Source organism: Triticum dicoccoides, chromosome 2A, assembly GCF_002162155.2.
Source record: "Triticum dicoccoides isolate Atlit2015 ecotype Zavitan chromosome 2A, WEW_v2.0, whole genome shotgun sequence".
NCBI lineage: Eukaryota > Viridiplantae > Streptophyta > Magnoliopsida > Poales > Poaceae > Triticum > Triticum dicoccoides.
The window spans coordinates 24,876,779-24,887,394 of NC_041382.1; the positions used below are offsets into that span (position 1 = coordinate 24,876,779).

General features: G+C 42.4%; 1 protein-coding gene across 1 annotated transcript; it reads right to left on the bottom strand.

Annotated features, from left to right (window-relative positions):
• Positions 1-429: 429 nt before the first annotated feature.
• Positions 430-1,680, bottom strand: LOC119352920 (cytosolic sulfotransferase 5-like). The gene has a single exon (XM_037619514.1). The coding sequence runs from the start codon at positions 1,621-1,623 to the stop codon at positions 586-588; it is 1,038 nt and encodes a 345-aa protein (XP_037475411.1). The 5' UTR covers positions 1,624-1,680; the 3' UTR covers positions 430-585.
• Between the last annotated feature and the right edge of the window lie 8,936 nt (positions 1,681-10,616).

The window sequence follows — 10,616 nt, forward strand, 5'->3', positions numbered from 1 at the left end:
AAGTCAAAGTTTTAAAACTTTGACCAACTTTATCAGGAAAAGTAGCAGCATTTATGGCACTAAAGTAGTAGTGTTGAAGTGTACTCCCTCCGTCCGTGAATAAGTGAACATCTAGCTTTGGTCTCAAGTCAAAGTTTTAAAACTTTGACCAACTTTATCAGGAAAAGTAGCAGCATTTATGGCACTAAAGTAGTATCACTAGATTCGTTTTGAAGTGTACTCCCTCCGTCCGTGAATAAGTGAACATCTAGCTTTGGTCTCAAGTCAAAGTTTTAAAACTTTGACCAACTTTATCAGGAAAAGTAGCAGCATTTATGGCACTAAAGTAGTATCACTAGATTCGTTTTGAAGTGTACTCCCTCCGTCCGTGAATAAGTGAACATCTAGCTTTGGTCTCAAGTCAAAGTTTTAAAACTTTGACCAACTTTATCAGGAAAAGTAGCAGCATTTATAGCACTAAAGTAGTATCACTAGATTCGTTTTGAAGTAACTAAACCACAATTAATCAACATAGGGGATAGGGCTCCCCCAAAAAGAAGAAACAGAGTGACAAGGAAAACACAACAGATAACAAATGACTCTTGCTCAAAACACAAGCCCTGACCCCTGGAGCTTCTCCTGGACAATGCGGTCGAGCTTCTCCCCCATCTCGCGGCTCATGTGGTTCGCCCAGTCCCCTACCTCGCCCTTCCTGTAGAACACGGAGTTATCAACGTGAACTTTATTCCCGTGACTCACGCCGCCGACCTGGTTCACCTCTAGGCCGGTGAGCTTCTCGAAGCTGCACATCCTCGCCACCTCCTCTGCGACGCCCGAGCCCTCCTCCTCCTCGGTCAGCGGGATACCGAGGAACGTCGCGAGCCTCCTCACGACCCGCGCCGGGTCTGACTTGATCTCCTCATACTTGAGGAAGAGCACGGTGTCCGGCCGCACCATGCTTTCCTCCCAGTACTCGAGGCAGTGGTCCCAGAAGGGGCCGTAGGGCGAGAACCCCTCGCAGAACATGCCGAAGGCGTCGTCCATCAACAGGCCGGCGCCCCCACCCCGCGCCACCTTGTTCTCGAAGTGCAGCCTGGAGACGAGCGTGTCCTTGGGGTCCCGGCACAGGTACACCACCCGGCAGCGGAGCGACCGCGTCTCTGGCCGGAGCAGTGACATGGGCAGGTGTGTGGCGAGGAGCCTCGGGGACGGGAGCGCGCCAATGTCAACGTGGCCGCCAGCAGCGCCAGGGATCTCGATGAACGGCACGAGGTGCTGCGGGTGGCGGGTGAGGAGCGGGTGGTCGGCGGCGCCGAGGCCGTGGCGGGACCGGTTGGAGACGGCGAAGGCGAGGGCCTTGAGCCAGGTGGTGCCACACTTGGGCTGCGTGGCGAGGACGACATCGCCGGCGCGCGGCGTGAAGTCCCGGCTGGCGCGCAGGACCCCCTCCAGGATCCCCGGCTTGAACCAGTAGCCCTTGTACTGGATGAGCGGCTGCGGCCACCCCTCCCTTGACGGGAGCGAGGATATGAAGTCCTTGAGGCTCTCTTCGGATATGGCGTCTTCCGGTGAGCTCTCGGTGGCGGTGGCGCTCTCTGGTGAACTCATCGGTGGAGGTGGAGCTGGTGCTGCCGGTTGGGCCATGGCTGGTGTGGGAGGGGAGGCGAAGCTAGCTAGCTTGGCTATGAATGGATCGTGAAGAAGCCGGTTGGTGCGATGACAACGTCGATCGAGCCGTTATATTTTATGGCAGGAGCAGGATCTCGTGGCGCCCAAAAACTAATTACAATTTTAAACTAATCACTTTAATTCTGACGCATGCATGCACGGGTCCAACGACTCGCACTAATCAGATCGTGCACTCCAAAGTGACATGTCCCTTGAAATCATTGGATCAAAAATAAAGCTAATGTATCCCAACCAAAATATAGTATATCCAAGTACATCTACTGGTTACATAGCATAATTGGACTGAACACTAGGAGGATGCAACAAACCAGGACAAAGGTTTCAAGAATATATTACAAGGGATGAATCATATCATTCTACGGCCATGCAAATGGAATGACACATCTGATCTTCATCAATCTTATTGCATCTCAAAGAACGGAGGACGAACAAAGTTCTCTCAGAAAAACAATGCGGAGTGATTCGCATGTTGTTGTTATCTGTGCCTCGGTCGCATTCCATAAAGTCCTAGAGGCTTGCCATCAATGTTGTAGTGCAGAACACGCCCATAAAGCTCGATCGGCAACTCGCACTCATTGTTGTGGTGACAAAAGCATCTACAAAATGATGTCATCAGGACCGCTAGATGTCGCAAGCATATTGTCCATCTCCACTAGTAATGTCTGAAGATAACATAGGGTTGGACAGCGCAACCATGAGAATGTCTCAGCCACGGTGTTGAATACTATTGTGTTGCTGAAAACATTATAGTGGTGCACCAACCCCCAATGGTGCCTGCCACAGTGGGACACATGTGCATATTAGAAGAGCAGGTGAGTGCATCTAGTGAATGTTCCACTGGCGATTATCCGCCGTGAAAAAGAATGTGATCTAGCTGTACCTTCCATTACAGCTAATTTGTTACGACTTCACTGTAGTCGTAAGCCGAGCCTTAGTGGCATCGGCCTGTCGAGTAAAAATTAACATTGGAAGTATAACCATTATCTTCCATTCTCCATACTGAGTAGAGTACCGGGCATTCTTAAGATGGAGGATGTTGGTAGAAGCTACTATGCTAGTTCTGAACAATCAGCCATGCATGGTTTGATTCAAGAAGCAATGGGAGGGGAGCACACTGTCACGTAGTCAGGTTGTTGATGTCGAAGAGTCCACCACACTCATGGGGACTATACGATGCAGGGTCGTTATGCTCGTGGAAGGAGGCAATGAGGAGGCCATCCCACACATCGTGGATCATGGGGTTGTGTTTGTCAGGATCAGGGTCAGGATACCAAAGGATGGGCTGGCGCAAGAGCTTGTGATGGGCACCACGGTTGCAAAGGACAAATAGATGGCGGTTATAGACTTGGTCGTGATGCTTTATTAGGTCGGTGACTAGGAGTATGGGTTGGCAGCGGTGTTTGTTCAAGTAGGAACTAATGGGTTGAGGTGGCTGGGCCTAGCTATGCAGTTAGCTGACCACACATCATTCTGGGAAAATATACATACGTTAGTAGAGTGAGCTGCGAGAGGGAAGCTCAAGGAAGAGTGAGTGTGCTCCTTTTTGACTGGCGGTGCAATATGGTCCAACTGAGCCCGCCACCGACGCGGCGCTAATGGGAATCTATTCGTCGTCGTTAGCCAGCCTGCTAACGTGTCTTGTCAGATGAGGACTATTAGTAGAAAAATGGTCATTTGTCCCGGTTCATAAGGTCCATCTGTCCCGGTTGGGGAACCGGAACTAAAGGGTCGTTACTAATGCCCTAGGCCTTTAGTCCCGGTTCTTATACTAACCGGACAGATGGGCCTCCACGTGGCCTCTCCGGCGAGCCCAGGCATGAGGGCCTTTGGTCCTGGTTGGTAGCACCAACCGGGACCAATAAGCTTCCACGCGTCAGCATTTCAGGGGCTGGTTTTTATAAAGAAGGTGGTTTAGGGGTTTTGGGGGTTAATTTAGGTTGGTATAGGTAGCTAATAAAGAGATGTGTCCTCTCTTATCTTCATGCTACTGCTACTGCTATGCCTAAACATGACTTAGATTGAAGTGATGCAACATGTGGTGCATGTTGAAAGTAATACTAATCCTAACTTGATCAAGTTTGGATTGTACTACTTTCGACATGCACCACATGCATGTTGCCTTCGCTTCAATCCAATCAATGTTCATTTCACCCGCTAATATATAATAACTCTTCATGCTCGCATCATGCATCATCATATATAATAACAAGTCTACTAATCATCATCATACAACTTCTACTCGTTATTAATAACAAGTCATACGATCATCATCCTCATAGTCATCGAACCAACCCTACTTAATTGTTCTTAGCACATGATCATCAGTATTAGGTAGGACATAAATACCCTCTTTAAGGTAAAATAACATAAAAAATATAGACCCTGACTCTCCATTATGGAGAATGGAGATCATCCTGTCTTCAATTCTTGCGCTTCGCTTCCTTTTACTTCCAAGAACCTCCTTATGATTGTTCATACATTTTTTTTCATCCTTTGATTTGCATGTCTCCATTCCTTTTAGAAATCTGGTATGAACAGTTGAGATTCGTAGGATGACCTGGTTGTATATTCAAAACATTAAGGCTACCTTTCTGATACATCAAATGAGGCACACAATTCTCTGGGATTATCTATTAAAAAATATAGTAATAATTTCATAGTTAGCAATGATGTACTAGTTTTAGAAGTATGCAAAGATGCACGGATGTCGTAATAGTAAAAAATCCTACCAGGGTATCTCCATGGTAGTTACCGTAGTTTAACACATGCACTAGTGGCACGTATTGACCATAATATTGAGGAGTTTGATTGTAGATATTGTAATTCTCAATGTCAGTACAAAATCCGACCAGATGATTTTTCTCCTTATAAGTTAATTCGGAGCCATCAGTGTAGTGGGTTTTGTCTACCATCTCCCGCACATTTTTTGAAGAATGAAAATAAGCTGTCAATGGAAATAAGCTGTCAACAATTTTGAAATAAATAATATAAATTAGCTAATAACTATGTTTGAGAAACTCACATAGCGATAGAATTAGAGGCGTATCAACAAGGACTCAAATGTCCATATTGTCTTGCTCGATTTCAAGATCACCAAGATCCATGGTGACAAGCATACCCTCATCAAAACCATACATCTTGCAAAGTGCTTCCCATTTTTTGCAACCAAAATAGGTTACGCTCTCAGAATTGTACAGCTTTACTTCAAAATCCACATCATGATGAGTCCTTAGGTGAATTTTCTTTGTTTCAAAACTTTCATGGTCTTCAAAACTCATCCTCTCCAAGACATAGCACCTTGCATGGCATGGGATAAGTTACTCGGATTGTAAAAGATGAAAATTACATGTTGAAATAGTTGTAGTCATGCTTAATTATGAAAAAACACTTGTTGTCGTTGCGTACCGTTTCAACATCGAAGGTCTCCTCGAGCTTAATGCTGAAGCGCCGATCATCGTCCAGGTGAGGCCTGTCACACATACCTCGATCGTCGTGGCACTAGCTGCACTCCCCTGGGAGACTTTCGTCATCTGATGACGACATTTCCTACGTTCATAATTCAAAGATTAAACTTGTAAAATTAAATATATGTATTACAAAAACTAAATTAGATCATTATTATTCATCACAGGTTGACTATCGGTCTATCGAGTCTTTTCTTGAAAACTCTCAGCTCATGTGGTGTATATATTCGACTCTCGGTGATGGTCGCTCCTCACTTCGTCCCTGAGTGCATTGCACCAAAATGTCTAGCACACGGGGACGAAGGAGAAGCGACCCCCACTACAACAGTTGGGATTCTTCGTCCTCTCATATATATATGGTGGAACTCTCCCTCACTGATTCCTCTCTGACATTTGCGACCGTCGGTGATGGTCGTTACTCCTTCTTCCCCTAGTGCATAACAAAGGTCTAGCACTCGGAGAAGAAGGGGAAACGACCCCCACGACAACAGTCGGGATTCTTCATCCTCTCTTATATATATATATATATATATATATATATATATATATATATATATATATATATATATATATATATATATATATATAGGACAAATGTTTCCTACAAGCAGTGGTAGTTACCACCACTTGCGTTTTGTATATTGTATGTAGTATCTGTCGGAACCGAGAGTATGTACGTGTAGTATGTAGTATATAACGATGATTAGGCAGTATATATACTAATTTTTAGGTAGTATGTACCATTTTTTGAGTATGCTCATTTTTACGTACAAATATGTACATATTTTACAAATATAATAAAAACTATGGGCTCCTATGCAATTTTTTCATGTAACTTGCTTTGAAATACCTTAGATATAGTATATGAACATATTTAAAATAATAAAATAGTATATATAGTTCCACATGGTAGTATATGAGACATGTGGGGTAACTACCACCGGGTGGTAGGATGGATTTTTCCTATATATATATATATATGGTGGAACTCTCCCTCACTGATTCCTCTCTGGCATTTGCAACCGTCGGTGATGGTCGTTACTCATTCTTCCCCTAGTGCATAACAAAGGTCTAGCACCCGGAGAAGAAGGAGAAACGACCCCACGACAACAGTCGGGCTTCTTCGTCCTCTCATATATGATGAAGACTCGACAGACTTAAAGTCAACCCGAAATATTGTTTAATTATCTTTCTAAAAAAGGATTTGGCTGGTCTCACCTCGAGGTCGGAGGGGGTCGGTGACGGGGACGATGGCGGGGATGATGGAGGGGGGCTCCTAGATTTGTGCGAATACAAAAACCCTATAAGCTATCAACTAATCATATGCATACGCCTTGCATAGTGCTCTCCAATTTTAGCATTCAAAGTAGGAGTAGTTTTCTAATTTGAGCATTCAATAAGCAAAATCAAATCACAAAATAAAGTAGTATTCAAATTAAGATGCATTCAATTATACGCAAAACTACATCATCTCTTGCGTCCGTACATCGTCGAATATTATCACTAATACACCTCGAATACTATCATACATATAACATCGCTAGTACAGCTAGAACCGTAGCACCCGACGGGTATCGACACGGGCGGTGGACACTCAAAGAGAAGGAACCATCACAGGATCGCTCCAGTGAGATCCCTGAAGAACCTGCCAGGTATTGTCGAACCTGCCCTCCAACGCAATCATGTAGCGGCGGACGTGCTCGTCCTCCTCGCTGACACGGTGACGTACCACCTCCGCGGTGTCCGGAAGCCTCGGCACCGTCACTGGCCCACGCCACCGCCACCAAACAAGGATCGGGTCAACGACGGGCTGACTACACATCATTTTGGGAAAACGTACATATGCAGGTGGCCGGGTCAATTTGTTAAGGTTTTCGATCCGGTTTTCCTTATAAACTGGATCACTCTCCTAGCATTTATGGCCACTTTGAGTAATATATTCAGGTGGAGGGACTCCTCCCCCGGTGATTCTCAAAAGAAAAGTTAGTACAGTGAGCTGCGAGAGGGAAGCTCAGGGAAGAGCGAGTGAGCCCCTTTTTGACCGACGGTGCAATATGGTCCAACCGAGCCCGCCACCGACGCGGCGCTAATGGGAATCTATTCGTCGTCGTCAGCCAACCTGCTAATGTGTCTTGTCAGATGAGGACCCGCCCTGTCATAAACGTGCTTAAAACGGTCTAAGCGGCAAATAACTCCAATTGGTAGTGTTTTGCAAAAAAAAAGTGATAGCATTTGGTTAGGTCGATGTAATGTGGTCATTTTTGGGGAAGGAACACTAGTAGAAAAAGGACCTAATGTGAGACACATTAGTCCCGGTTCGATTTTGGCCCGGTACTAATGGTACCATTAGTCCCGGTTCGAACGACTATGCATTAGTGCCGGTTCATTGAACCTTTAGTACCGGTTCGTGCCACGAACCAGTACTAAAGGGGTGGTGGCAGACTGGCGTCAGGCCAGGGCCCCACGATCCCCTTTAGTCCCGGTTCGTGGCACAAACCGGTACTAAAGGGCTAACCTTTAGTACCGGTTCGTGCCACAAACCGGGACTAAAGGGGTCTGACCTATAGTCTCGGTTGGAGACACAAACCGAGACTATAGGGCAATTTTCAAACTCTACCTCCCTTATCGCCATTTCAGTTTTGAAAAAAAAACAAAAGAAAATTATAAAAAATTCAAAAAATAAAATTCTTTGAGATGTGGTTATAGTACTACATCTACTAGTTAAGAAAATTAAAAAACTTAAATTTGGACATGTTTTGCAAAAAAGTGCTATGAAAAAGTAAAACGGCTATAACTTTTGCATACGATGTCGGAAAAAAACTTATAATATATCAAAATGTTCAGCATGAAAATCCGGATCTGATTTTGACCGCCTATGGCCTGTTTGCAATTTTTTAGAATCCTTAAATTCCAAAAGGAAAAAAAAGATATGCTCAAATTTCAGTTTTTTTAAATTTTGGTTAAATTTGGTCAAACTAATTATTCAAGAAGTATTAATGTTACTACATAATTATTCAAGAATATTAGTGTTACTAAATAATTATTTCAAGTTTTTAAATTTTGGTCAAATCTGGTCAAACAGTGGTCAAACTATGGTCAAACTTATTCAAGAAATATTAGTGTTACTAAATAATTACTGTTTTTTAGAATAATAGTTTCAAACTCAAATGGTGAATCGTGTGACCTAATGCTCAAGCTAAACTGCTGAGGGTTAATAGGATTGACAGCTTACATTTGTTAGGAAAACAACAAGTGCAGACCTGGAAAGTAGGGAAAATAGAACTCCGTAGTTAAGCGTGCTCAGGCTGGGGGAGTGAGAGGATGGGTGACCGGCCGGGAAGTTAGATGATTTGGAATGTGTGATCCACACTTGAGAAGTTAAGAGGGGTGATTAGTGACTAAATCATCAAATGATTCAGAAAATTGAAAATAAAAAAATCAATTTTTTCTAATATTTTCAAAAAAAATTCTAGAAAAAATCTTTAGTATCGGTTGGTGTTACTAAAGGTCCCCCATACCACGGCGCGAGCTCATGCCACATGGTGGGCCTTTAGTGACGGTTCGTGCCGAACCGGTACTAAAGGGAGGGGGCTTTAGTCTCCACCCTTTAGTCCTGGTTGCAGAACCGGTACTAAAGGCCCTTACAAACCGGTAGTAAAGCTCCGTTTTCTACTAGTGGAAGCTTCAATTGTGATAGTTTTACGCTATTTACTCGCATTTGAGATGGTATTGTCCATGCATAAACCTTCTAGGCTTTGCTTACATTGAGTGTAATTTTTGTGTGCTCCCTGGTATTCAACTCGTGTGCATGTAATTAGCATGAAGGTGGCCATAAGTTTTTGTCATTAGCAACAGTGCGACATTGGTATGGTTTTCTCTGATCCATGTCGGTTACACTTGCTTTAGTTGTAGTTAATATATTGATGAACTCAGAACAAACATATTTTTTGGGGAGCACTTGAAATAAACCTAGTATTTACTTTTTGAATGGAGCCTTTTGTAGGGCATAATGGAGCCTATGTACATTGTTGTAAGTGGATATGCTAATAATAGTCGGTGGTACATATGGGAGTGGATATGTCTCTCCCGCAATAAAAGGAACATCCGTCTCGCCTCTACGCGACGCTGTACTGGGTAGGCCCATTAATTAGTTACTTCGTTTGTTTTGTTTCTTTAGTTTTTTATTATTTAATTATTTTTGTTTGTATTCCCAAAAAGTATGCATATTTCAAATATTTTACTTTAATTTTTAAAAGTGTTCATCGCATATTTAAAAAAAGTCATATTGTGTAGAAATAATATCCGTGCAACGTCTAAAAAAGGTTGATAACATTCAAAAATAAATGCTCATGACATTTTGAAAAATGTTCATGTGTTTCAACAAAATGTTCGCAACATTTTTGTAAAAATTATTTACACAACATAAATTTTTTTTGCGTAATTTAAAATAAATGTATGATTTAAAAACTGTTCAAACATTTCAAAAAAGTTTTTTCACATAATTTAAGAGAAGTATCGTACGATTCAAAAAGGGTAGTATGTGACATTTTCAAAAAACAAATACTCATTTCAACAATATGTTGTAGAGTTTTTAAGAAATGTTTGTACAATGTAAAAAATGTTCACGTAGATTTAAAACTATGTTTTGTACCATTCAAAAAAATTACATGATTATTTCAGAATTTTTAACATCCATTTGAAAAAAATATGTATGTTAATAAATGTTCATCATGTATTTGAGTAATGTTTAATTCGTAAGTAAAAAAATTACGCATGTATACAAAGAAATGTACACCGTGCACTGTAAAAAGTCGACATGTACTTGAAAATAAGAGCATAAAATAAAAATGGAAATGGAAACCAACGTGAAGAAAACTGATAAAAAGACTCAGAAAAACTGAACCGAAACGAAATACTTGAAAGATTCTAAAACCCGTCTATAGAACCTTTCCAAAACTGGTTAGATGGGCTGGTCCAATAACATGTGCGCCTATGATACGAAATCACTAGTTGAGGAGTACTTGTTATAAAGATCACTCCAACTCCTCAGATTGCGACAAGTGGTGCACATGTAGCGTGTCATTTGTCGCAACCTGAGAGTTTTCCATTTTTTCGTAGATCCCTTTATTTAAAACGTTTTATCTCTCAAACCGTACGTCCAAATCTTGAACCGCTTTCACTGTTGGGTTCCTCGCGTCGAGATCTTCAAAACTAGATCCCATGTTGATAGGTTTTGATAAACTTTTTTTTCACAAAAAAAAACAGACAAAAAAACCAAACCGGGAGCACAGGTTTTTCCCCTTTCTGAAAGAGACACGTCCGTGCCTCTCATGAAATCACAACCGTGCCTCTCGCGGAAGCAAAACCGTGACTCTCACGGAAGGAAAAAAAGAAGAGAAAACACATTTTTCATTTCTGAGGATGCACGGCCGTGACTCTCGTGAAAGCAAAATCGTTATTCTCGCGAAAGGAAAAAAAATAGAA

What these genes read in the sequence shown, in the direction of transcription:
- LOC119352920 (XM_037619514.1), bottom strand. Translation starts at nt 1,623, where the DNA reads ATGGCCCAACCGGCAGCACCAGCTCCACCTCCACCGATGAGTTCACCA.